This window comes from Hylobates moloch, unplaced genomic scaffold (assembly GCF_009828535.3).
Source record: "Hylobates moloch isolate HMO894 unplaced genomic scaffold, HMol_V3 SCAFFOLD_8, whole genome shotgun sequence".
In the NCBI taxonomy this organism is placed as follows: Eukaryota; Metazoa; Chordata; class Mammalia; order Primates; family Hylobatidae; genus Hylobates; species Hylobates moloch.
In genome coordinates, this window is record NW_026652283.1 from 81026090 (window position 1) to 81052911 (window position 26822).

At 59.7% G+C, this 26822-nt stretch overlaps 1 protein-coding gene across 3 annotated transcripts; it reads left to right on the plus strand.

The window, feature by feature from the left end:
* Nucleotides 1–568: 568 nt before the first annotated feature.
* PLXNB1 (plexin B1) lies at nt 569–26005 on the plus strand. 3 transcript variants are annotated; one of them, XM_032161676.2, is made up of 38 exons: nt 569–661; nt 4557–4609; nt 5273–6385; nt 6942–7124; nt 7430–7558; nt 7684–7784; nt 8092–8224; nt 8514–8670; nt 8957–9065; nt 9140–9248; nt 9656–10336; nt 10547–10669; nt 10874–10996; nt 11370–11463; nt 11549–11721; nt 11850–12001; nt 13444–13549; nt 13728–13864; nt 14127–14303; nt 14539–14710; nt 14845–15087; nt 15817–15993; nt 16070–16218; nt 16726–16826; nt 16935–17152; nt 17273–17451; nt 17589–17655; nt 17884–18030; nt 18844–19012; nt 19321–19424; nt 19499–19583; nt 19801–19973; nt 20147–20307; nt 20402–20549; nt 22784–22848; nt 22975–23050; nt 24081–24155; nt 25269–26005. In XM_032161676.2, exons 3-38 carry the CDS (start codon nt 5279–5281, stop codon nt 25371–25373), a joined length of 6408 nt encoding a protein of 2135 aa, XP_032017567.1. In that variant the 5' UTR covers nt 569–661; nt 4557–4609; nt 5273–5278; the 3' UTR covers nt 25374–26005. The 3 variants fall into 3 exon arrangements, with proteins under 3 accessions (XP_032017567.1, XP_032017570.1, XP_032017568.1); XM_032161679.2 differs by having other exon boundaries at nt 575–661; nt 5450–6385; XM_032161677.3 differs by lacking the exon at nt 569–661 and adding an exon at nt 2508–2526.
* Nucleotides 26006–26822: the final 817 nt, after the last annotated feature.

A 26822-nucleotide genomic window follows, 5' to 3' on the forward strand; every position in this document is an offset into this window, starting at 1 on the left:
GGTCGGGCAGGTGAGGGACCCGGGTGCTACCCGGCTCTGGACTGGCGGGAAGAGGCCGGGACACTGTTCCACCAGCACCTGCGGGTGCGGAGCGCGACCCCCCCGCCTCGGCCCCTGGCAACCGGGAAAGTTCCCAGTTCCGGTTCCAAGGAGGCTAGCAGGTGAGGCCGACGGGGCGGGGCGGCTCTGGCTCCCGGGGTTCACTGCTCACCCCTCCGGGCGACCCGCGTTGCCATGGCGACCGCCGCGGTGCAGCCCGCCCCCGCCCTCCCCCGTGCGGGAGGGGTCGGGTCCCCAGCCCTCGGCCGATGCGGAGCCCGCGGGGCTGGAATGCGGGGTCCCGGGCGGCTCGGGGCCGCGCGCCCGGCTCTCCGGGCTGCTTCCGGCCTGGCCCGGGCGGCGGGCGGGGGGAGGGCAGCCCGGCAGGCGAGGGGGAAGGAGCAGAGTCGGGCCCGGCCGACGCGGCTTTGTCTTCTTTGTTCCCGGCGGTGGCAGCGCCGCGCGGGAGGGGCGGGCAGCGGGCGCAGTTTTCCGCCCCTCGGTCTCCGGGTAACAGCTGCGGCTCCGCCAGACCCGGGGAGAGGCCGCTGCGCGCGGAGCCCGAGCCCGGAGCGGCCGGCGCCCGCCTCGGCGCGCACATCCCGCGGGGCCCGGCCGGGTGGTGAGTGCGGGGCTCGGGGCCAGGGCGGCGAGGAACGGGGCTCCCGAGGTGGAACGGGCTGGGGCCCCGATCCCGCCGGGCAGGGGCGGCCTGGATGAGTGGTGGGTGGCTTTGGTATTGAGAGTTGGGACCACACTTCTCCGCGCGAAGGGAAACTCTGGCGGCTCCGCCTGGAACGCGATTGGGAGACTGAGGAGGTGGAGCTGCTCCTCCGCGCCCCCTCCTCGCCGTCGCCGCCCGGGACCGGCCGGCCCCTTCCCCGCCCTCCCAGGGCCACTGATGGGGTCCTCGCCTCGGGGTCCGGGGGTTGGGGAGGGTCAAGGACGAGCCGAGTGGGGAGGTCGGGGCTTCCCCTCAGTAGTAACAGCCCTTTCTGGCTGCTCCCGGTGGGACTGACAAAGGCGGACCTCGAGCCTCCAGACCCCCGGCGAGGGGGACCCTCCTCTCCACACACAGACATATTAAGTGGGTGATCGATGAGCGCCTTGGGTCATCGCAGGTGCCTGGTAAATGGTGGATATTCCCACCCCTCCTCAACACACAGAAAACAGGGCGGGCAGCGGGCACCACTGCACTGTCAATGAATAACTCACCTCTGTAGTGGACCCTGGGAGCTGAGCAGGAGGGTGAAACGGGAAGGCCGGTTTCCCACTAACTGGCAGGCGAGGCACATGTGGGCTGTCCTATGGCCCCTCTGCAGGTGCGGAATGGCGGGGTTTGTGAGCCTCTTTTGTTGTCGAGGACAGCTCCACGGGGGTCCGGGAGGTGCTTGCTCTACAGACAGAAGTTGGGCAGTCTTGCGCCCCCCGAAGAGGTTCAGAGTAGGTTCACACTCCAGGACATGTGTGGGGGAGCACTGGGCACAGGCAGAGTTAGGCTTTGGCCGTGAGCCTGAGCAGGGCCTCAGATGTTGGGAGTGGGCAGGAGATCCTGGCTGTGTAAGTTGGGGATGTGAGGTCTGGTTCTAGATCAGCCTTTTCAGTCTGCCGTGGCCTGGTCATTAATAAAAGTGGGGCCAATGTCTTCCCTTTGAGAGACCAAGTGGCTTGGAGGGATTGTGGGCCCCCTAGCTCCCCTACTTGTTGGGTTTTCTTGGCTGTGAAATGGGGGTTCGTTCACCATGCCGGGAGCGTCTGGTCTGTGCTGAAGTCTGTGTACGTTGCTGGGGCCTCTGAATCAGAAGCCATACTCCCTGCCTTCAAGGAGCTTCAAGTCCAGAGTAGGAGGGTGGAACAGGGAGAAAGGTAACCCTGGTTGGCATCACTAATGCTAGGCACACACTGTATCATGTTTACTGGTCAGAGCAATCCTGCCTCCCATTGTACAGCTAGGAAATCTGAGGCTCGGAAAGCCTGAGGCAGAGCGGCTGTGCCTGTCAGGGTGGTGGCTAGGTGTGTCCATTCTGTCCACTGCATGCAGTGGCCTCCTCAGGAGCCTGGGAGGACAGGGGAGGCTCCTCAGGGAGAAGATGTTTGGTGTAGGAGTTAATGGGATAGCGAGGGAGTGGGCATTCCAGGCAGCGGCAAGAGCCTGTGCGGCGGCTGGAGGAGCCAAGCAGCCTGCAGTTCAGGCTGGCAGTAACGAAGGGCATGTGTGGGGGAGCACTGGCATGGATCGGGTGGGAGAGGTGTGGACTGGAGGGGTGGGCCTTTATCCCTCCTGCTCTGGGGTGCCCCAGAGGCTCTTGGGGGAGGGGTGTACTCCAATTCTGCTCAAGGAAAGTCCTGAGAAGTTGGGAGTTGGGAGGCTAGATTGGAGGGGCTGGGAGCTGCTCAGTGGCCTGTGGCAGAGATTAAGTGAAATCCATGTGCCTGAAATGGAGGAGAAAAAGTCACTGCTCTTCTTTCCTCCTTCCGCCACCCATGGTATGTGTGTTGGGGCAAGGGGTGCTAGGTCCTGATTCACAGGGAGACTGATTGCAGAAGCCTGACCACTTTCCCTGGAGTGGGTCAGCAGCCGACCTCCTCAGTGGCCTGGCCAGGAGCTGTTCTGATCCCACCTATTTCTTCCTGTTGTCTCCTCATCCCAGTGTTTTTTTGTTTTTTTTTTTTTTTTAACCATTTTTTCATCTCCCAAGGCTCTGTCATCCATCAATGCAGTTTTGATTTCACATATGGGGAGTGGTTTTGTTACTGCCCCTTGAGGGCTAGAGAACTTTGGCATGCAGTAGGCTCTGAGCAAATATTTGTAAGCATGTAGGAGTGAGTATTGGTCTAACTATGGGACCCTGTGCCCAAGGCCCATCCCTGGCATGTGGTGGCAGGAGAATTGAACAGTAGCCTCTTGCAAGAGGTGGTCTCTGCCCATCCTCAGGTGGATTCTGTCTTCCCATGGGAAGAAACTTTCTTTCCTCATCCCTTGGAAACTAGGTGGGGGGCTCCTGGGCAGCCTGGTCTTGCCACAGTCCTGGGATCCTGGCCGGGTTCGAGACTTTCCCTGCTGCCCCCTTCCCCCCGCCCCCTTGGGTGGCAAACAGAAGCAGCCTTGTTCCTGCTCCCATAGAGCTGCCCTGTTTTCTGCACACTAAAAATGGAAACCCCCAAGCTATTTCGGGAGCAGTGCCCAGCCAGGCTGTGACCACAGCCCCCCTGCTCCCACCGGGCTGTGGCCACAGTGTCCCGGCTTCCACCAGGCTGCTGGACCCTCCCCTGAGCCTTGTGCCCGGCCCTGTTCACTTCAGGGCAGCCTCAGGAGTACCCTGCTCAGGCCTCTGCTAGGATGAGCTGAGCTGGGAGAAGCAAGCGCTTGGGATATTTTGCACAGACAGCTTGGCAGCTGGGTGATGGGAGGGGCTGGGCAACATGGCCTGGGCACAGGCAAGTAGGGGAAGTGTCTCCCAGTCTGAGATGCATTGTCTGTCCCAGCACTTCACCAACCTTGGTGCTCCTGGCTGGGGACCACTGGGGAAGGTGGTATTGCCATAGTTTGTTGGTTCAGGGACTCAGGAGCCTCAGCTGGGGCCCAAGAAGGGGTCTGTGTGGAAAGCAGGCACCCAAAGTCTGGGGAGGTCCTGGGGATGGGCCTGGGAACAGCCAGGCATGGCACCTTCCTCCAGGACACACTCCACTTACCCCACATCTTGGGCCCTGGCACTATTCTGAACTGCAGGAGAGGAAATAGCAAGAGATGGCCTAGCTTCTACAGCTCTCTAGTACATAGGGCTCTAGCTAAGTACTCTCGAATGAGGGTAGTGTGCATGAGTGTGGGAGTGTATGTCTAAATGTGAGTGATGGTCAGAATGTCTCTAGTGAGTGTGACATATGTGCCTGCAGTGTGTGTGTTTCTGTGTGGGGGAGTTGTCTCTATATGGATGTGTCTTCATGTGGTGTTTGAACATGGGTGGCTGTGTCTGTGTGTGTCACTGTGCTGTGTGTATAGATGGCATCTGCATCTGTGTGTGTGTGTGTGTGTGTGTGTGTGTGTTGTAGGCATATACATACAGGGTGGGTGGTGTGTATGTATCTTGCTGTGCGACTGCCTGTCTGCTGAAGCGCTGGTGGCCCTTTGGGCTGGGACAGCCCCTGGCCATGTAGAGGGTGTGTACCTGGGTGCTTTTACAGGGTGGAGTTTGAGCAGAGAGAGGGACCTCACAGGGAGAAGGCCGTGCTGGGGGTCTGGCTGGGCCCTGCCAGCCGTGGGGCTCCTTCCTAGCTGACCTTTCCCAGGCCCCTCGGGTGCCTGGCTCTGCTGCCCTCCCCCTCCTCGTGTGGGCTCTGAGGAGGCGTCCTCTGTGGAATGTGTTTGGTGGCCGGGGGCCAGGCTGGGCCCAGCTCCACCAGCAGGCTGGGCGGTGGGGAGGGGGTGCTTCTGTGCTGCCTCCCCGCGGGGGGAGCCCAGGGCTTCCACGTGCCTGCAGCCCAGCTCCGGCTTCACACTCGGCTTTCCCCCCTGCTAGGTGACTCCCACACGGGTCATGCTGTTGTCTCCTGATCCAGCCGGCCCTGCCAGGTGAGCCTGACCTCACACTAGATATCTAGGAACAGCATGACTCCTACCTATTCTGAGGGCTCTCGGAGGTGGGGTGCAGCCCTTCAGGCCCCACCCCTCCGAGCTGGAGCCTCTTCCTGTCTCTCAGGCCTGTTGGTTCTGTGGTTATTACCCTTCTGGATTCCTGGCCTGAAAAGCCCTGCACCCAACTCTTGTCTTGCTTCTAACATTCTGCTGGTTCAGGAGACCTCCCTCTCCTTCCTCCTTCTGCCCGGAAAACCCTCATCCATGTAGAGCTCTCCTTTCTTGGGGTCTGGGCCCTTCCTTCCCATCACCTGCTCTTCTGCCCCATCCAGACCCTGCTTCCTGGGCATGGCCTCTCCAGCCCCTCACCCTCTGATCTGGGGGGATGGTGAGTGGGGTGCAGGTCTCCTGAGAGAATCGTGCCTGCAGAGAATGGGCAGTGTTGTCTAGGAAGTGTCTCCTATTTCTGACCTCGTTCTAGTGTGTGGTCCTGGGGTCATCCTGGACATAGTGCCTATCTAAGAAGCCTGGTCCTCCTCTGCTCACCCCCTCGGTTAGGAGGAGCATCTTGGCAATGCCACAGTCCTATCCCTTACCAGTGGCCCCAGGGTGTTCTGGCGGCCACGTGAGCCCCACTCTCTCGACCTCTCTCCCTGCCAGGTGACGATGCCTGCTCTGGGCCCAGCTCTTCTCCAGGCTCTCTGGGCCGGGTGGGTCCTCACCCTCCAGCCCCTTCCACCAGCTGCTTTCACTCCCAATGGCACGTATCTGCAGCACCTGGCAAGGGACCCCACCTCAGGCACCCTCTACCTGGGGGCTACCAACTTCTTGTTCCAGCTGAGCCCTGGGCTGCAGCTGGAGGCCACAGTGTCCACCGGCCCTGTGCTAGACAGCAGGGACTGCCTGCCACCCGTGATGCCTGATGAGTGCCCCCAGGCCCAGCCTACCAACAACCCAAACCAGCTGCTCCTGGTGAGCCCAGGGGCCCTGGTGGTGTGCGGGAGCGTGCACCAGGGGGTCTGTGAACAGCGGCGCCTGGGGCAGCTCGAGCAGCTGCTGCTGCGGCCAGAGCGGCCTGGGGACACACAGTATGTGGCTGCCAATGATCCTGCGGTCAGCACGGTGGGGCTGGTAGCCCAGGGCTTGGCAGGGGAGCCCCTCCTGTTTGTGGGGCGAGGATACACCAGCAGGGGTGTGGGGGGTGGCATTCCACCCATCACAACCCGGGCCCTGTTGCCGCCGGACCCCCAAGCTGCCTTCTCCTATGAGGAGACAGCCAAGCTGGCAGTGGGCCGCCTCTCCGAGTACAGCCACCACTTCGTGAGTGCCTTTGCACGTGGGGCCAGCGCCTACTTCCTGTTCCTGCGGCGGGACCTGCAGGCTCAGTCTAGAGCCTTTCGTGCCTATGTGTCTCGAGTGTGCCTCCGGGACCAGCACTACTACTCCTATGTGGAGTTGCCTCTGGCCTGTGAAGGTGGCCGCTACGGGCTGATCCAGGCTGCAGCTGTGGCCACGTCCAGGGAGGTGGCGCATGGGGAGGTGCTCTTTGCAGCCTTCTCCTCGGCTGCACCCCCCACTGTGGGCCGGCCCCCATTGGCGGCTGCTGGGGCATCTGGAGCCTCTGCCCTCTGTGCCTTCCCCCTGGATGAGGTGGACCAGCTTGCTAATCGCACACGAGATGCCTGCTACACCCGGGAGGGTCGTGCTGAGGATGGGACCGAGGTGGCCTACATCGAGTATGATGTCAATTCTGACTGTGCACAGCTGCCAGTGGTGAGTTCCAGTATTGCCCTGCTTTTCCCCCTCTCTGAGGCCACTGGCCAAGCATTTGCAGCCAAGGAGCTGCCCAGAGAGTCCGAGGGCAGCTGGTGGTAGCACGAGGATGGTCAGATCAGCAGATATTAAGTGCTTCCTTTGTTGCCTGGGCAGTGGAAGGGTACCTTACCACAAACCTGGCATGCGGGTGGCAGCAGTGTCTGGATGGGCTTGGACCAGGATGCTGGAGGGGTGGCACTTGTGTCGGTGGATTGGGAGGGTGTTTGGGGGTTCTTGGGTAGGGACAGGGACCTAGAATGGAATGAGACCTTTGGCTTTTGAGCAGGAGAGGAAGGTGAGGTCGGAACTGATGGGCTGTAGCCTCAGGATGGATAAAAAAGGGAGGAGAGACTGGGGGCGGGGATGAGGTTGTCCCAGGAGGACCAGCAGAGAAAACACGTTGTATAGGGAGAGCTACCAGAGCGGCTGGGGGAGGGAATGAGGTTGTCCAGGGAGGATATGGCCGAGGAGGTTATCCAGGGAGGGCCTTCCTGATGCTTCTTGCTGCCTATAGGACACCCTGGATGCTTATCCCTGTGGCTCAGACCACACACCCAGCCCCATGGCCAGCCGGGTCCCGCTGGAAGCCACACCAATTCTGGAGTGGCCAGGGATTCAGCTAACAGCTGTGGCAGTCACCATGGAAGATGGACACACCATCGCTTTCCTGGGTGATAGTCAAGGGCAGCTGCACAGGGTGAGCCCACAGGAAGTACTGGCCTCTGCCCCAGAGTCTGGAGGGAACAAGTTGCTAGGGACCCAGCCTGGTTTAAGCTATCCCTGTGACCCCTGGGCCAGGAGAGATGACCTGAGCTCCTCTCCCCAGGACTGGGTGGTGTTTACCTGTGACTTTCCTCCATCCCCGCTAGGCTGGTTGGTATGACCTGTGACTGCCCAGGAGGAAATTCTACCTGTAAATTACTTCGATTGGGTGGAGGAGGGGAGGGCTTTGGGCCTCTGGCCATGGACTTGGGTCCCAGACCCTGTGGTCTCTGATCCCAGGTCTACTTGGGCCCAGGGAGCGATGGCCACCCATACTCCACACAGAGCATCCAGCAGGGGTCTGCAGTGAGCAGAGACCTCACCTTTGATGGTACCTTTGAGCACCTGTATGTCATGACCCAGAGCACAGTGAGTGCCAGGCACAAGCCAGGGCATGGCTGCTGGGAGGGGCCTCTGGGTGGGGCCGGGGACCCACTTGTGGGCGAGCCACTGGTGTTTGGATTGCTGGCCTCAGGTCCTCTTTGCTGTCACAGCTTCTGAAGGTTCCCGTGGCCTCCTGTGCTCAGCACCTGGACTGTGCATCTTGCCTTGCTCACAGGGACCCATACTGTGGGTGGTGCGTGCTCCTTGGCAGGTCAGATTCCTGACCCCATCCTCAGCCTCAAGCGCCAGCCTCAAGCCCACAATGCTCCTGCATAATTGTCCTGTCCAGAATTCCTGACCCTTAGCCCTTGATTCTCAACCCCTGATCCCCAGACACCCCAATTCCTCACCCCCATCCTCTGCACTGGGCATCAGTGCCCTGCCAGAGCAGACACAGGAGCCTGTATCGTGCCCACTCTAGGGCCCTGCCCAGGTCCTCCAGATTGTAGGAGTCCCTACCATATGAACTCCCAGTGGCCCGTGAGGGTCACAGGTAGACACTGGTCATTCTCGCCCAGGTGCAGTCGCCGTTCTGAGTGCTCGAGGGGCCAGGGCCCAGAGCAGTGGCTATGGAGCTTCCAGCCTGAGCTGGGCTGTCTGCAGGTGGCAGCCATGAGTCCTGCCAAAATCAGCCGAGAGGAGACGAGGGAGGTGAATGATCAGATAGGCAGGGCCCTGGTGGGGAGGGCTCTGGGCATCAAGGTCTGGGTAGAGATCTTGGATCCTGGTGGCAGACATGCCAGGTACCACGTGGCCTCACACAAGTCACTTCTTTTAGGAGCTCAGTTTCCCCACCTATTTCTAACTCAGGCCAGAGGGTGTTTGGGGAGGCCTGGGGGCTGTTGATTGCTGGTGCCTGCCCACATTGGGTGCCCCATAAATGTGAGCCCTGGTCTGCTGCCCACTAGCCCCAACAGTGTGTCCCTGGCTGTCTTGGCAGGTTTTCCTGTCAGTGCCAGACCTGCCACCCCTGTGGCCAGGGGAGTCATATTCCTGCCACTTTGGGGAACATCAGAGTCCTGCCCTGCTGACTGGTTCTGGTGTGATGTGCCCCTCCCCAGACCCTAGTGAGGCCCCAGTGCTGCCGAGAGGAGCCGGTGGGTGAGAGAATGGGCCAGCCTGGTGGCGGCGGGGGGCGGGGGGGCCAGCCCCTGCTCCAGGGGATGCGGTGGGGTTAAAGTGTGAATCCAGGCAAAGAGCCATGAATGGATGCCTTTCTCTGAGTCCTCCCACTCCCCAACCACCTGAAGCCTCCATTCTGTGCCTTCGGACTGCGTTCCCCCATCCCGGGTCCTCTTCCCCATTCAGGGGCTCAGGATATCAGCTCTGGGTCTGAGTGCACCTCCTTGCTGCTTAACCCTGGCCCTCTCTCCCCCTCTGCAGACTATGTATCCACGAGCGTGGAGCTCAGGTTTGGCGCCGTTGTGATCGCCAAAACTTCCCTCTCCTTCTATGACTGTGTGGCGGTCACTGAACTCCGCCCATCTGCGCAGTGAGTTCCTCGCCCTGTCCCCAGGCCTGGGCTTCCCCGTGGTGACCCCTGCCCCATGGCTGTGCTCTGTGCAGGTGCCAGGCCTGTGTGAGCAGCCGCTGGGGGTGTAACTGGTGTGTCTGGCAGCACCTGTGCACACACAAGGCCTCGTGTGATGCCGGGCCCATGGTTGCAAGCCATCAGGTGAGTGTGACTTTGGGCTGGGCCATACCGGGGTGGTTGCGGGTCCCAGTGTGAGAGTTTTTCTCATGGCCCGGGGTCTGTCTGCCTATGTGAGGCTCTGTCCTGGGCACCAGAGCTGCTGTGTGTGACGGACTCCCTGGAGAACAGCCGCCGATACATCCCGCCTGTTTTGGGAGAGGGCGTTTGTAGCTGAGAGGCAGGGGAGGTCTGGCCTTCATGCCCTACCTCGGCACAGACACCCCTGGAGCCTTCCCCCGAAGTTTTCTCCTGTGGAGAATTAATGGGCTGTTTTTATTTCTCTTTTCCTTGGTCTCCTTTCCTCTTAACATATACTGTGCCTGCCTGCCTCCTGTCCCGCGCCTGCCTGCTGAGTGGCCCTTCCTGTCTTCCTCTGCCTCCCCCTTCAGAGCCCGCTTGTCTCCCCAGACCCTCCTGCAAGAGACGGACCCAGCCCCTCCCCACCCACAGCCCCCAAAGCCCTGGTCACCCCTGCTCCTGACACCCTTCCTGTGGAGCCTGGGGCTCCCTCCACAGCCACAGCTTCGGACATCTCACCTGGGGCCAGTCCTTCTCTGCTCAGCCCCTGGGGGCCATGGGCAGGTTCTGGCCCCATATCTTCCCCTGGCTCCACAGAGTCACCTCTCCATGAGGAGCCCTCCCCTCCCAGCCCCCCAAATGGACCTGGAACCGCTGTCCCTGCCCCCACTGACTTCAGACCCTCAGCCACACCTGAGGACCTCTTGGCCTCCCCGCTGTCACCCTCGGAGGTAGCAGCAGTGCCCCCTGCAGACCCTGGCCCCGAGGCCCTTCATCCCGCAGTGCCCCTGGACCTGCCCCCTGCCACTGTTCCTGCCACCACTTTCCCAGGGGCCATGGGCTCCGTGAAGCCCGCCCTGGACTGGCTCACGAGAGAAGGCGGCGAGCTGCCCGAGGCGGACGAGTGGACGGGGGGTGACGCACCCGCCTTCTCCACTTCCACCCTCCTCTCAGGTGATGGAGACTCAGCAGAGCTTGAGGGCCCTCCCGCCCCCCTCATCCTCCCGTCCAGCCTCGACTACCAGTATGACACCCCCGGGCTCTGGGAGCTGGTGAGGCCCAGCCCAGGAAGGAGGCCTCAGGGGAGGGGATGTGGGGAAGATGCTACCCCTAGCTTGCCTTGTGATTCTGCACTGGGAGGGGGTGAGGGGCAGGGTGGAGCCTGCAGCCCCACACCGGCCTTGCCCCTGGAATCTGGCAAGGCAGAGGGCTGAGCTGGGCAGGGTGGGCTCCATAGACTGCCTTGCCCTTGGTGCCTGCAGGAAGAGGTGACCTCGGGGGCAAGCTCCTGCCCCTGTGTGGAGAGCGTTCAGGGCTCCACATTGATGCCGGTCCATGTGGAGCGGGAAATCCGGCTGCTAGGCAGGAACCTGCACCTTTTCCAGGTCAGTGTGTCCTGCCTGCCGCTGTCCTTGCAGCCTCCTTAGCTGTTGACAAACTCTGCCTAAGTCCTGGGGAGCAGGAAGAGGGCAGAGTCCGAGGGCTCAGCTCCAACCCAGAAGCTGTGCTGGGGCATCTGTTGGGTGACCTGCAGGACTCCCTGGACCCAGCTCCTGAAGCTGCCCAACAGCTGTGTTCTCTGCCCTCAGGACAGCCCAGGAGACAATGAGTGTGTGATGGAGCTGGAGGGCCTCGAGGTGGTGGTTGAGGCCCGGGTCGAGTGTGAGCCACCTCCAGATACCCAGTGCCACGTCACCTGCCAGCAGCACCAGGTACACACCATGAGCGCCTGGGTGGGCACGGGTGCACTGCACTGGCCACAGGCTGGCTGCCAACTGTAGCTGGCTGCACCACACTGTCCAGAGCCACGCTCTGACCCTGTCGCCCTGAGGGAGTCCCCACACCCATTTCTGACCTCTGACCATGTGCCCTATGGAGTCCTTGCATCCCAGCTCTGACTTCTAACTTGAGACCCCATGGGGTCCCCATACTCCAGTTCTGGCTCTGCCCTCCGACTTGTGGCCCATGGGGTCCCTCTGACCCTATGCTCCTAACTGGTCATTTTAGTCCTTTCTCTGACTAACCCCTCCCCAGGCCTGACACTTCCCCCTGTGCTTGACTCTGAACCCACTCCCATTTCTCCAGCTCAGCTATGAGGCTGTGCAGCCGGAGCTCCGTGTGGGGCTGTTTCTGCGTCGGGCCGGCCGTCTGCGTGTGGACAGTGCTGAGGGGCTGCATGGTGAGCCACCTGCGGGCTGCTGAGCTGGCGGTGGTAGCAGGGCTCTCCCAGGCCTGCCTCTCACATGTGTCTCTGCCACCCCCAGTGGTACTGTATGACTGTTCCGTGGGACATGGAGACTGCAGCCGCTGCCAAACTGCCATGCCCCAGTATGGCTGTGTGTGGTGTGAGGGGGAGCGTCCACGTTGTGTGACCCGGGAGGCCTGTGGTGAGGCTGAGGCTGTGGCCACCCAGTGCCCAGCGCCCCTCATCCACTCGGTTTGTTGAAAGCCTGGCCATCCCTTCCTCAGTGCTGCCCTTAGAGGGAGGGTGTGGGGGCCCAAAGGTGGGAGGTTGGGGCTGCCTTTCCAGTTGAGTAGAGGTGAGCAGTCCTTGTCCTGGAACAGGTGGAGCCACTGACTGGGCCTGTAGACGGAGGCACCCGTGTCACCATCAGGGGCTCCAACCTGGGCCAGCATGTGCAGGATGTGCTGGGCATGGTCACAGTGGCTGGAGTGCCCTGTGCTGTGGATGCCCAGGAGTATGAGGTCTCCAGCAGGTAAGCTGGCTGCACCCAGCAGGAGCACGGCACAGCGGCACAGCCTGGGGCCTCCGCGGTTGGCATTGCTGCTTGGGGCCTCCCACCCACCGCTCATCTGCCCCCCTCTCTCCCTGTTCCTTGATTCTGGCCACAATGCCCGAGTGCCAGCATTGCCACTGAAGACCCTGAGCACCCACCACACCTGTAGGTTCCTGGCATAGGCTGCTGGGGAATCCTTCCTGGGCCTGTCACTGCCCAGAACTGACTCTGCTCACCTGGTCTTCTGAGGGACTGTGGATATATTAATAGCTGTGGCAGCAGGACCCTCAGATCAGACAGATAAGCTCAGGGGCTGGCCTTCTCACCAGCTCACTCTTCCCCAGGCATTGTCCTGGGCGCTCAGCCTCTTCAGGAAGGTAGACTTGGAAGGCACACCTCAGAAAGGCACACCCGCCGAGGGCCAGGCTCCACTGTGGTCTCTAGGGACCCCTGCTGCTTTCCTGGGGCTCCTGGATTATGGTAACCTGGCCAGCGGTTGCAGGCCCCAAAGATACACATGGAGGACATTCCTAAGGAGATGTCCACAAGCAGCAGGGCCCAAACGTGGCTGAATATCAGGGTAACCTGCAGACCCTGTCCCAAACCAACACAAACATCTGGATTCAGGAGGCCCACGGTGGGGCCCCCAAATCTGTATTTGAAACAAGGAACCACTCTCCTGGAGCATGGAGTGTCCCCTGAATGTGTTATGACCGAGAACTTACAGTGACTATCTAGACTGTTAGTGTTCCAGACCATAAGACTACTGTGATTTATGAAGCAATTAGCATATATTCCGTCTGGAGCCACCCCTGGGTGGCTCACATGTCACTTGTGTCTTCCTAGTGTTTGCAACAACTGTGACAATGTCACTGAGTTGAGCCACTGCAGGCTTAACACTCTGGAAGTTAATTGCCCAAGCTTCTGTTTTCTGGCTAAGAACCAGCATTTTCTTAGATGGTTCACTTTCCCTTCACCTGTATTCCCCTGACTAGAGGCTTTCAAGGACTCTTTTTCCTGAATAAATCAAGTTTCTACCGTGCTTTGAGTGGGTGCTGTGCATGTGACGTGGCAGGGGACGTGGGCGGCTAGCTGTGCCCACTCACTTGCTCAGCAGCTCGCCCCACAACCAGGCTGACAGGGCCCCTTTGTAAATTTATGCCACAGATAAATTCTTCCTTATTGGGGGCCCCTGGGGTTGAACTTAAATGATTGAAGCCACGAATATTAATTCTCAGATACCAAGGCCTTCTGATGTGTCATAAAGAATTCCCTCCAAAGTGAGAGAGGGTCTCTGTCAATCTTGTGGAGCATGGGAAGGGGAAGACCACCTGACAGTGGGGCAGGGAGAGGGGCTGCCAGGTAAGCTGGAAGGGCCCTCGACGCAGCCTGGCACCCCCTAGCCTGCCCTGTGCCTACAGCCTCGTGTGCATCACCGGGGCCAGTGGGGAGGAGGTGGCCGGTGCCGCAGCGGTGGAGGTGCCGGGAAGAGGACGTGGTGTCTCAGAGCACGACTTTGCCTACCAGGTATCTGACTGCTGAGCCACCCCCAGCTGCCAGCGGGCCACCCTCTCTGGTGGCTCCTCTCAACCCATCTGGTTATGCCTTGGTGGGGCTCCCAGTCCTGGGCCATCCTGTCTCTCAGGCTGTCCCTGCCTCCCTGTGTCTGGTCTGATGCTCATCTCTCTCCCTGTGTGTCCCACAGGACCCGAAGGTCCATTCCATCTTCCCGGCCCGCGGCCCCAGAGCTGGGGGCACCCGTCTCACCCTGAATGGCTCCAAGCTCCTGACTGGGCGGCTGGAGGACATCCGAGTGGTGGTTGGAGACCAGCCTTGTCACTTGTGAGGGCCACTTCCTCATCCTGCAAAAATCCATGTGCTCCAGGGGAAAGATGGAGGGGTCTGAGATTCTGGGGAGAGCAGAAAGGGGAAGAGGGCCAGTCTGCTCCTTCAGAGAGTGGCCAGACCCTCCCTAGCCAGCTGTGATGGGAGTGCACCTCCAGGGACACCTGGTGGAGACTGCAGTCAGCACTAGAGGGAAGCCAGCTGGGGTCCAAGTTTCCCCTGCCTGCGCCCCTCCATTCATTCCCACCTCCCCTCCCAGGCTGCCGGAGCAGCAGTCAGAACAACTGCAGTGTGAGACCAGCCCACGCCCCACGCCTGCCACGCTCCCTGTGGCTGTGTGGTTTGGGGCCACGGAGCGGAGGCTTCAACGTGGACAGTTCAAGTACACCTTCGACCCCAACATCACCTCTGCTGGCCCCACCAAGAGCTTCCTCAGGTGTTGGGCCAAGGGCGTGGCTGCATGGCAGGTGGCAGGGAGATCTTTGCAGCTCCACTATGTGGGGGTTTGTAGGGCTTTGTGTTGGGGCACTGAGAATCCCATGCTGCTAGCAGGGGCAAGGGGTGGTGTGGTTTGGGGCTGGGGCTGAGCTGACCTAGCCGGGACTGGGCTGTGCTTTAGGTCCAGGTAACATAAGCCATCTTCTGTTACGTTAGCTCATGGTCTGTTTCAGTGGAGGACGTGAGATATGGGTCCGTGGCCAGAATCTGGACGTGGTACAGACGCCAAGAATCCGGGTGACTGTGGTCTCGAGAATGCTGCAGCCCAGCCAGGGGCTTGGACGGAGGCGTCGCGTGGTGCCGGAGACGGCGTGTTCCGTTGGACCCTCCTGCAGTGGCCAGCAAGTAGGACACCCTTGGGTACCCCCACACTCTTCCCTCGCCCCATACCACACCCTGGGGACGGCCAGAGCAGGTGCCAGAGGAGGCCCTTCCCATCTTTGCTTGGCCCCTCGTCAACCTGCCTGTCTTCCTTCCAGTTTGAGGAGCCGTGCCATGTCAACTCCTCCCAGCTCATCACGTGCCGCACACCTGCCCTCCCAGGCCTGCCTGAGGACCCCTGGGTCCGGGTGGAATTTATCCTTGACAACCTGGTTTTTGACTTTGCAACACTGAACCCCACACCTTTCTCCTACGAGGCCGACCCCACCCTGCAGCCACTCAACCCTGAGGATCCCACCATGCCATTCCGGCACAAGCCTGGGAGTGTGTTCTCCGTGGAGGTACAGCTCCTACTTGGACCTGGCAGGGCCCCGAGACCCTTCCCTTGGCTGGACAGCACTGCTCTGTGTGGCGGAGAGGCCAAGACAGTAGAGCAAGGGCTGGTGTATGGACATGGCTCTTCATCCTTGCTGTGGCAGGGGCAGAGGGGGCTGGTGGGGGGTGCCTAGCCTAGCATCTGGCACGAGCTTGACTGCTTGGCTGGTGGCCCGGGTCCTGATGCACTCCATGGCAGGCTCTGGAATGACTGCATTTGTATGTTCAGCCTGCGCAGTAGCTGGGTGGTGTGGTCCACATAGGCCATTGGGCTGACCCCCGTTGGCAGCCTGGCTCACATGGACATGCGCTAGGCATGTGTCTTGGACATACACAGTGGGCAGCAGATGGGCACGCGGGCAGACCACAGGTCGATACGCCATCATCACCCCCCTGGTGAGTCATCAGACACAGAGTGGGGGCTCCGGCTTTGTTAGGTAACTGGGCAGGATTTGGGAGGCAGCTTTACGTTCTCCAGATTTTTCGTTCTGGAGAAGAAAGATGGGAAAGGGCAGCAACGGGTGATGAGGAGCAGCTTGGAGGACACTGTGTGACTGGCCTGCACTCAGGGGAAGGGTGCTGAGAGGCTGTCAGCCTTGCTCCTGAGAGTGGGTCTCAGGGTCCTTCCCACATTTGGGGAGTACAGGATCTGAGGGAAGGGTCCTGAGTGACTGATCGGTGACCCTCTGTTCCAGGGGGAGAACCTGGACCTTGCAATGTCCAAGGAGGAGGTGGTGGCTATGATAGGGGACGGCCCCTGTGTGGTGAAGACGCTGACGCGGCACCACCTGTACTGTGAGCCCCCTGTGGAGCAGCCCCTGCCACGGCACCATGCCCTCCGAGAGGCACCTGACTCTTTGCCTGAGTTCACGGTCAGTGGGCAGGTCCCTGGCCGGGCTGGGCATTGACCTGGGCTGAACCCTCACTCACAGGTGGCTCCCGACACAGGTGCAGATGGGGAACTTGCGCTTCTCCCTGGGTCACGTGCAGTATGACGGCGAGAGCCCTGGGGCTTTTCCTGTGGCAGCCCAGGTGGGCTTGGGGGTGGGCACCTCTCTTCTGGCTCTGGGTGTCATCATCATTGTCCTCATGTACAGGTGGGTGCAGCCAGATGTGGCTGGGCTGGGGCAGGTCGTGGGGTCTGGCTGGACTGGGAAGGGACAGACTGGGCCAGGAGTCAGGAAACATTCTCTGTAAATGACAAGAGAGTAAATATTTTAGGCTTTGCAGGCCAAGTGGTCTCTGCTCAACAACTCAACTTTGCCACTGTGGCACAAAGGCAGCCAGGGACGACATGGAAACACATGAAAGTGGCTGTGTGCTAACAAATCTTTATTTATAAAACTAGGTTGTGGGATGGATTTGGCCTGGTTGTGGTTGGCTGATCTCTAGGCTAAACTGTGCTGGGCTAGATGGGGCATGGGGTGTGTGTGACTTCCTTGGGAGGGGACAGGCTGAATTGTACTGGGCTAGGCTTGAGCTTGGCTGGCATGGCTGCGTTGGACTGTGCTGGATGAGGCCAGGGTATGCCTGGGGCTAGGTCAGGCAGGCCTGGACCAGTAGGACTCATCCGGCCATCCCCTCCTGACCCTGGGGCTGAGCAGGAGGAAGAGCAAGCAGGCCCTGAGGGACTATAAGAAGGTTCAGATCCAGCTGGAGAATCTGGAGAGCAGTGTGCGGGACCGCTGCAAGAAGGAATTCACAGGTGTGGCTGGGAGAACGGGCCCCGCCCTCCAGGGCTCTGCCCAAACCCGCTCCCATCACATGGGATTGGTGCTTAACAGGTGCTTAACCTGGCCTCTCTGCTTAACAGACCTCATGACCGAGATGACCGATCTCACCAGTGACCTCCTGGGCAGCGGCATCCCCTTCCTCGACTACAAGGTGTATGCAGAGAGGATCTTCTTCCCTGGGCACCGCGAGTCGCCCTTGCACCGGGACCTGGGTGTGCCTGAGAGCAGACGGCCCACCGTGGAGCAAGGGCTGGGGCAGCTCTCTAACCTGCTCAACAGCAAGCTCTTCCTCACCAAGGTGCCCCCACCTGCATCTTCCTGGCCTGCCCCTGGCCCCGCCCCTTCTCCAGGGCATGGTTTCTGAGCCCGCCCCTTTATCCCCCAACCCCCTTCTCCCATCCCTTCTCTTTGGCTGCAGTTCATCCACACGCTGGAGAGCCAGCGCACCTTTTCAGCTCGGGACCGTGCCTACGTGGCATCTCTGCTCACCGTGGCGCTGCATGGGAAGCTTGAGTATTTCACTGACATCCTCCGCACTCTGCTTAGTGACCTGGTTGCCCAATATGTGGCCAAGAACCCCAAGCTGATGCTGCGCAGGTCTGTGTGGCTGTTGGGGCTGGGTGGGCCCTGGACAGCTGGAGCTGGGGTGGTGCTTCGGGCTGGGGGGTCTGCAGGATGGAGAGGCCCGCAGCCCCGCCTGCTGACCTTGGCACTCCCCTTTCCCATCATCTCAGGACAGAGACCGTGGTGGAGAAGCTGCTCACCAACTGGATGTCCATCTGTCTGTACACCTTCGTGAGGGTGAGGGGGCAGAGGTGGACAGGGCTCCTGTCCAGGGAGGGTCAGACCCTCCAAACTGCTAAGCCCTCAGCCACCATGCAGCTCAGACACTTGTGCCAGAGCAGAGACTCCTACTCAGCCTGTCCTCAGTCCCCTTAAGCCCATGTCCTGTCCCCTTCCCCAGTGTGCGTCATGTCCCATACACCTCTGCCACCTGCCGGGGGGCCCTAACTGCCTGTGCTCTCCTAGGACTCTGTAGGGGAGCCTCTGTATATGCTCTTTCGAGGGATTAAGCATCAAGTGGATAAGGGGCCAGTGGACAGTGTGACAGGCAAGGCCAAATACACCTTGAACGACAACCGCCTGCTCAGAGAGGACGTGGAGTACCGTCCCCTGGTGAGGGTGTGCAAGTGTGTGGCCTGCAGTCTGAGTGCAGTGAGGGTGAGGGTGGAGAGTGTGTGGGTGTGTGGGGTCTGGACACCAGCTTCTGATGTGGGTACCTGGATGTAGAGCTGGGCTGACCTCTGGCCGGCTGCTGGAGAGAGCCCATCAGACTAGCTTAGCAGGACAGCAGTTTAGAGCAGACTTTGATGATAAGGCCTCTATGTGCCCCAGGCTAGGGATGGAACCAGGGTAGCCACAACTAGGGTTTGGGAGGAGCCAGCCCTACCTTGGACCATGGGCTTGAGCTGTGCCAGGGCCTGACCCTGTCTGCCTGGCCCTCCTACCAGGGATGCAGCCTTGCCCACCAAGCCAGCCTCACTCTGGCAGGCACTTCTCTCTGGGTTTGCTTTCCCCTTAGTTACGCACGAGGGTTCCTGTGGGAAACCCCCATTCAGGCCTGCTGAACCCCTCCCCTGTCGGATGGGTGGGAATATTTGCTCATGCAGGCTTCCCGAAGCTCCGTCAGCCTGACCCATTTAGCCAGGGACCTGGGGATCTGAGTGATGAGGGACTTGTGCTCACTCATTTTTTCTGACTTTTACCCCATAGTCGTTTACAAGTGCACTGTGCTAGGTGCTGGGGTCACAATGGGGAGGAAGCTGCTGTCCCTGGGGAAGGCAGGCAGGTGAAGAGATGAGAGTTAGGGATTGTGTGGTGCTGGGGATCGGAGGCAGCAGCTCCTCATGAGTTGTCCCTGCCCTTGGCCTGTGTCTTGGTCATCCTGAGTGTACATGAACCCTGATGGCTCCTGTGTGTCCTACATAGACCTTGAATGCACTATTGGCTGTGGGGCCTGGGGCAGGAGAGGCCCAGGGCGTGCCCGTGAAGGTCCTAGACTGTGACACCATCTCCCAGGCCAAGGAGAAGATGCTAGACCAGCTTTATAAAGGAGTGCCTCTCACCCAGCGGCCAGACCCTCGCACCCTTGATGTTGGTGAGGGCGTGGAGAGCCCCTGGGGACCTGAGCCAAGGTTGGGCCTGGGCTGGCCCCGGACCAGCTCTGCAGGGACAGCTCATCACTCAGGGTGGGGAGGATGCTGGGAGGCGGGCAGAAGCCGGCTTTGGAACATCTTTGTTGGACAGCCTGTCATCTGGGGAGGGGTCCCTGCTCTTGGTCTTTGGAGAGGTTGAGTAAGGCTGCCCCATGATATAGGGGCTGGTGTCCCTGTGGAGGAGGAGATGGGCTCCACTATGGGAAGGGTATCCTCCAGCCCTGCACCCAGTTCTGCCTTGCCCTTGCAGAGTGGCGGTCTGGGGTGGCCGGGCACCTCATTCTTTCTGACGAGGATGTCACTTCTGAGGTCCAGGGTCTGTGGAGGCGCCTGAACACACTGCAGCATTACAAGGTAGGAGGGGTGGGAGCTGGAGGGGGGCATGGTGGGGTGGGACTGGTGGAGGGATCACCAGCTGTGCTCAGCAGGTCCCAGATGGAGCAACTGTGGCCCTCGTCCCCTGCCTCACCAAGCATGTGCTCCGGGAAAACCAGGATTATGTCCCCGGAGAGCGTGAGTACCGCCCCTATCATGGTCCTCTGCCCCTGCTGTGCCCAGCCCGCAGTCATGGGGAAGGTCCTCTGGGCCTCAGGGCAGGCTTGTGCCTATTTCCTTTCTGCCCAGGAAAGCCCTCAACCAGGTGCCCCCACCCCTGGGAGAGCTGGCAAGAACCGGGGGCCTGGGGAGGTGGCACCTGGGGAGGGGTGACAGCTGTGGGCTCTTGGCACAGGGACCCCAATGCTGGAGGATGTAGATGAGGGGGGCATCCGGCCCTGGCACCTGGTGAAGCCAAGTGATGAGCCAGAGCCGCCCAGGCCTCGGAGGGGCAGCCTTCGGGGCGGGGAGCGTGAGCGTGCCAAGGCCATCCCTGAGATCTACCTGACCCGCCTGCTGTCCATGAAGGTGGGGTGGGGCTGCCAAGGTGGTGGGGCCTGGGCTGAGGGGGAGCATGGCCACTCGTGGGATTTGGGGGTGGTGTGGGGCTCATGCAGGCACAGTGCTGGTGGGTGTCTGAGGCTGGGCTGCTGCTGAGGGCCCTTTGCTGGCCACACCTCTCTGCTTCCCCCTTCCCACAGGGCACGCTGCAGAAGTTCGTGGACGACCTGTTCCAGGTGATTCTCAGCACCAGCCGCCCCGTGCCGCTCGCTGTGAAGTACTTCTTTGACCTGCTGGATGAGCAGGCCCAGCAGCATGGCATCTCCGACCAGGACACCATCCACATCTGGAAGACCAACAGGTCGGGTGGAGCTGAGTGGGCTCTAGGTGTGTGTGGGGGGTCATCTCTTCTGCCTCCCCAGCACATTCATCGGCCATGCCTGCCCCACCCGCAGCTTGCCTCTGAGGTTCTGGATCAATATAATAAAAAACCCGCAGTTTGTGTTCGACGTGCAAACATCTGATAACATGGATGCGGTGCTCCTTGTCATTGCACAGACCTTCATGGATGCCTGCACCCTGGCCGACCACAAGCTGGGCCGGGTGAGCGAGTCTGGGATGGACGCGGAGGGGGATGGGTGAGGGTGGACAGTGCTGTGTGTGCACTCAGATTCCAGGCTTTTCTGAGAACTTGAAGGAGGGCTTAGGGGAGACCTCTGACCTCCCAAGCCAAGGCTTCATCCCAAGCCACCTCAGTTTTAAGGGATGAGCAAGAGGAGGGGGCATTGTGTGCCAATTCACAGGTGAAGTTGTGTGCAGCAAGTACAGCCTGGTGTGGCTGGGGCATAGAATGCTGGCCAGGAGTGGCAGTAGGCCAGGGCCAGTTGGTCTGGACTCACTCCTGGGGCAGTGGGAGCCACAGAAGGTCTGGGAACAGGGAAGTGGTGTTGACCAGACCCGAGAGTTTGGTGGAACATTGTGGCTGCTGTGCATGAATGAGCTGAGTGAGGGAGTCCCAAAAGGACGCTGTGCTGTCCTCCTGACAAGCAGTGGCTGGGTTCAAGCCGGGTGGGAGGGTGCAGGGCAGGCAGAAGCTGAAGGTTGGATGTGGGGGATGAGGAAGAAGGAGGCAGGTCACACATGATCCCTGGGCCTCTGGCTATGGTAAGCTTAGACTTGGAGAAGGTGAGTCTGGTGTTTGTGGGGTTTCCAGATAGAGACATGGATTGTTCAATCCCAGAGCAGCTGTGGGCTGCTGGGTGGGTTTGATTCCTTAGGGTGGTGGAGGTGTCTGCCTGCCAGTAGGGAAGTAGGGAAGAGAGTTCAGGGGGTGTCACGGTTTGAGGGATGTGTGAGGAGGGGAGCTGGGAAGCACAGGAGACTGAGTGGTCTGAGCCGTCTGGGAGCACAGAGGTTGGGAGTCTGTTGTCACAGCTGTCAAAGCCAGGAGTCCCCTGACATATGAGGTCCCCAAGGTGTCTGCTCAAGCACCGAGCAGACAGGGCCCTCGTGTGACTCTGCAGGTCCATGAGTGGGGCTCTGCTTAACCTAGACCCCCAGGTCTCAGTTGGCTTGGGACCTCTTGAGAGATACATCCCTACACCTCTGGGAAAAATCAAAATTAGCTGGGCATGGTGGCTCACACCTAGAATCCCAGCACTTTGGGAGGCTGAGGTGGGCAGATCGCCTGAGGAGCTCAGGAGTTTGAGACCAGCCTGGGCAACATGGCAAAACCCCGTCTCTACAAAAAATACAAAAATTAGCCAGGAGTGGTGGTGTGTGCCTGTGGTCCCAGCTACTAGGGAGGCTGAGGTAGGAGGACTGCTTGAGCCTGGAGGTTGAAGCTGCAGTGAGCCATGACTACGCTGTTCACTGCACTTCAGCCTGGGTAACAGAGCGAGACCCTGTCTGAAAACAAAAACAAAAACGGAAAGTTCTCTTCAAAATTGTAGCACTGTCTTTTGGGAGCCATTTTGTTCCACATGCTGTCATCATGCCTACAATGAGCTAAGAATCAAAGGGCCACACCAGGACCCGCAGGGCCACCTCCAGAGTAGACCCTATGTGGTGGCTGGGATTTTTGCCAGATCTTCCCAGTACCTCCCCTTCCCAGCAGAGCAGCAAATTGTTCCTGGGGAGCTCAGGAGTAGTCTGAACAAGGAATGCCAAGGGTTCCCCCATGGGGAGTTGTCGAGAAGGCGCGAATCCTGACTCAGGTTGGCCTCGGGTCCCTGCTCATGGGGGACAGTGCCACCTCGAGATATTTCTCACCTTCCCAGCAGCTGTAGGATGAGGAGAGGTCCTGAGAATAGAAGTATGCTGCCCAGAGCCCATGGCTGCTGGGACTTGAACCCAGTTCAGTGGTAGAGGCTGTGTCCAGGTGTGTTAAAGTGGTGGAAACTGACTGGACAGACTTGCTTCAATCCTAGCTCAGCCACTAGGGAGTGAGGTGGTCTGTGGCCGCTTAGGTAATGTTCTGGGTCTCAGTTTGCTCATTTTTAAAATGATGACCCTGGGAGTGAACAGCATGCTTCCTGCCCTACATACCGGGCTCTTGCTGGATCTAGATGGTGGCATGTGGAGCTGAGAAATGATTTCCGATGACATCAGAGACTGGACATTGGTGGAGGGGAGGGAGCAGCAGAGGCTCCTGCGGAAGGAAGTAGGCTAGGGTGACCACCTGTCCTGGTTTTCTGGGACTCAGGGGCTTCCTGGGATGTGAGACTTTTCCTTTTCAAAGCTGAAGCAGTACTGGGAAACCCAGGACACTTGATCACTCAAGCAGGGACCCTCATCCTTCCTTCTTTCCTCTTTTGCTGTGCTCCTGCTATGTCCAGGACTCCCCGATCAACAAACTTCTGTATGCACGGGACATCCCCCGGTACAAGCGGATGGTGGAAAGGTACAGGAGGGCGCGGTGGGTAGAGGTTGGAGGGTATGTGCAGCTGAGGCTCGGGGTGGGCTCTGGTGGGAAGCGGGGGAGTGGGCTTGTTTACCCAGCAGCTGCTGTGCCCTGGCTCTCTGGCAGGTACTATGCAGACATCAGACAGACTGTCCCAGCCAGTGACCAAGAGATGAACTCTGTCCTGGCTGAGCTGTCCTGGGTAAGGCCTCCCTCTACTTCTTGGGTTGGGCATAGGCCTCCTGCCACAACAGTCCTGCCCCCTTCACACTGCCCCTTTGCAGGGAAGCCCTTGGGAACCTCAGCAGCCCTGTGAGCTGGTTGGGGCAGGAAACATAAGTGCAGAATGTTCCAACTGCCACTGAAAGACCAGGGCTCCCACCATCTCATCACAGAGCAAGCAGGGGTCTTGTCCTGGCAGCTGCCATGTACCCTGATTCAGCCAGGCGCTTGCAAGGTAGCTGGGATTCAGCCCCAGGCCTGCCTGGGTCTGCCTGCATGCGTCTTCCCACTGCTGTGCCTCCCTTGGTGGCACACGTATCCCCTTCACCTCTCCCATTCCTAAAACAGCCCTAAAATGTAACTCCAGGGAGTTGATGAACAATGTTTCTGAAATGTTGATGATGGTGATGACAACCACAACACTAATAGCAGATATAATTTTGGGGTGTTGTGTGTGAAGCCCTTCATGGGGTGCTTTGATTGTCTTATTTGATCCCCACAAGAACTCCACAAGTTAGGTGACACCAACTCCATCGTCCAGGTGAGGAAGTTGAGGCTCAGAGATGTCCCCATAGAGGGGCCTGAGAGTGACCTCAAGAAATACTTGAGTTAGGCCAGAGCAGAATCATGCTGGGCTGTCAGCCTGCAAGTGGCATCTGTGCCACTTGTCTCTGGAGTCACCTGGGTGGCAGAGGGTCTGGGCTAGAACCTCAAGGGGGTGAGAGAGGCAGGGCTCCAGTGGAAACCCCAGACCTTGTTGAAGCAGGTAGACCTGGGCTGTCTTCCTACCAAGGAGGCCCCCTTGCTCTGCCCTGTTCTGTCCCCATCTGGCACACCTGGCCTGGGGTCCCTGGGTCATGGAGGAGACCCTGCTTCCCACTGTAGTGCCCATCCCATTCTCTACCTCTCAGGTCTCCTTCTCCCCCAGCCCTTCCCTGGGGTCCTAGGCTGCCTCCTGTGGCTGTCTGCACCCCTCACCTCTCTCACCTTTCATTTGGCCTCTTCCCTAGAACTACTCCGGAGACCTCGGGGTGCGAGTGGCCCTGCATGAACTCTACAAGTACATCAACAAGTACTATGACCAGGTGGGCAGGCCCTGGACCCTGACTGGGAGGCTGACCCAAGGCCTCCCAGGAGACTTAAGGGGCTCTGACCCTGTGACTCATGGTGGGAGCTTTGGTCTTCCCCAGGGACAGAGTAGTGGGGGGCCGGGCCCCTCAGCGGCTTGGGAAGTGTTTTCCAAGCGGGCTTCCTGGCATTGGCTGTGCTCTCACCTGTCCCACTGCTCCCCATTCCAGCTCCCCAGCAGGACGGTGAGGCACAGTGCTGGTGGTTGTGGGGGCCAAGGGGTCTACCAGGGCCTGGAGATGGTGTGCATTTGCTGAGTTGGCAGCATGTTGGGCATGGCCAACATGCAAGTGCAGGCCTGGCTTGGCTGCATGAGCTGCGAAGAGGAGAGTCCAGGCACAGGGCCAGGGGTGTGAGGGTACACTGGAGCTGGTGAAGCTTTTTGGAGGATCCCTGGGCTGTGCCTGAAGAGCTGAGCACCTGCCAGTCAACCTGCTGGATGCCTGGTGGAATAGTCCACTTAGATGTTTGTGTGGCACCAGTGACATGGCTGTTGCTGCTCAGAGATGAGGAACCTGCCTCATGGCCCACAGCCTTCCTGGGCATGGTGTGGGCCATGGCATGGGGCGTGGGGGAGGCAGGGTGTGATGCAGGCATGTCCCCTCGTGGAGACATAGTGGGCAGTAGCTCTTTTCCCAAGTGCTGCTGCCCTCTGGTTCCTACCGGTTCCCTTGGTGGCAGCCCCCAATTTGTGGTTCGTGTTTGATCAACGTCTGTTTTCCCACCACATGTGTCTGGTCATTCTTGGGTCTCTGCCCCTTGTCTGGCACTGGACAGACAGGAACTTGGGAAATGCTGTTGGCTGTTGGCTGCAGCAGGGCTTTTGAGGGGCTCGCTACTGAGTCACGTCCTTCATTTCCTACCTTATGCATCCTGAAACCCCATGGTGACTTGATGTTATTACCACTCCTGCCAGCGAGGCCCTGAGGTCCCAGAAAGTACGTGAAGTGACCGGCTGGGTTTCTTGTCCTCCTATCCCACTCATGCCACAGCGTCTTAGGAGGGCTAATGAATTTTGCAGCAAACACGTTGGCCAAAGTCTCCCCTGATGGCATCGGTCTCTGTTTCAGATCATCACTGCCCTGGAGGAGGATGGCACGGCCCAGAAGATGCAGCTGGGCTATCGGCTCCAGCAGATTGCAGCTGCTGTGGAAAACAAGGTCACAGATCTATAGAGACCCAGGAGCCACTGCCTCCTGTTGCTTCAGCCTGGCCTGGGCAGCCCTGGAAGCTTGGGGGAGAGGCCACCTTCTTAGGTGCCTGTAGTGACTGACAAGCAGAGTTAGTGGAAGGTGACTCCCAGTCTCCTGGTGGCTCTGGCCTCAGCCCTGCTGGATCCACCTCCTAGGCCCGGGGCCTCAAGGCTCATGGGGTAGTACCCAGCCTGCTCCCCGAGTCCAGCGACCCTGTGACACTGGTCTGCAGGGAGTTGGGGACTAAGGGCTTCCAGAGAGTGGCCGGAAGAGCCTCCAGGCCCCTGGGGAAACTGTACTGTTCCTCAACACTGGCCTTGGCCACACTGGGATTCGGAGAGGAAGGAGGAGAGCCCCACGCTTCCTGTCTGCCTCCTCCACCATCCCTGACCTCAGTTGAGCTGCCTCTGGCCTTGTTGCTGCTGCCACATCCTAGGTCTAAGAGTTGAACGCCTCTCCTAGGCCACTACAGACTGACCCCTCAGCAGGGCTGGCTACCACAGGGCCACCCTGCCTCACAGGTAGCCATGGTGAGGGCTGTCTGCTGCAGGGGGGTCTTAGGGAGAGTGGTGGCTCCATTGACCCAGCTTTTCATTAAAGGATAACACACTGCACTGAGTCTGATGTGTGAGCCCGGCCCAGCCCCTGGCTACTAGGAGGATGGCAGCTATGCCTGGCAGGTACCAGGGGGAGGTGGTATCTGCACTCTTGGGGAGTCTCATGGTCCCCCATCATATCCTAGACTGCAGGGCTGGCTGAGGCTCTCCTTGACTCCCGGGCAGGGTCAAAGCTTCTGTGAAGGAAGTAAGAACCCCATCTGGGGCAGGGCGGGTGACCGAGATAGAGGGGTCTACAGTCTCTTCAAGGGGGCCTGCTTTATCTGCAGTTTGCGTATTCTCACTTCTCCACTCATGTTCTATTTATCTTGAAAGGGACTAGGAAAGGATGACATAATTACAGGCAACTCTAGGCAGAGGGGGCCTCGAGGGCTGTTTTCCATGGTCCTGTTCTTGGACTTAGGGTTTCTGTGTTGCCTTCCAAATCAGGGCATCCTAGGGCCGGCTCCTAAACTGTCTGCCTCCATGAAGGCCGCCTTATATGGTTCTTCCTGATTTGTAGCTGGAAGTGAGCTTGGAGACTGTCTTGTCTGGTCTCATGTCGCTAGTTGGGTCTGTAGGGCAGGGGGTTGATACCCCTCTTGACTGAGACCACCCTCGGCCTTAGCGGAAGGCCAGCACCCCATGGAACAGAAGAGATAGAGTGGCAGCTATGCCTGGCAGATGAGAGGAGGGCCCTTCGGTCTTCAGGCCTTCTGAGGGCTCATCCCTTTGGCCCTCTGCTTACCCTCCATAAGCCAGTGACCCTTAGCATTTCCTCTCATCTGGCACAGAGGCCCCATCCTCCCCTCGAGGTCTTCATTGAGTGTTTGGA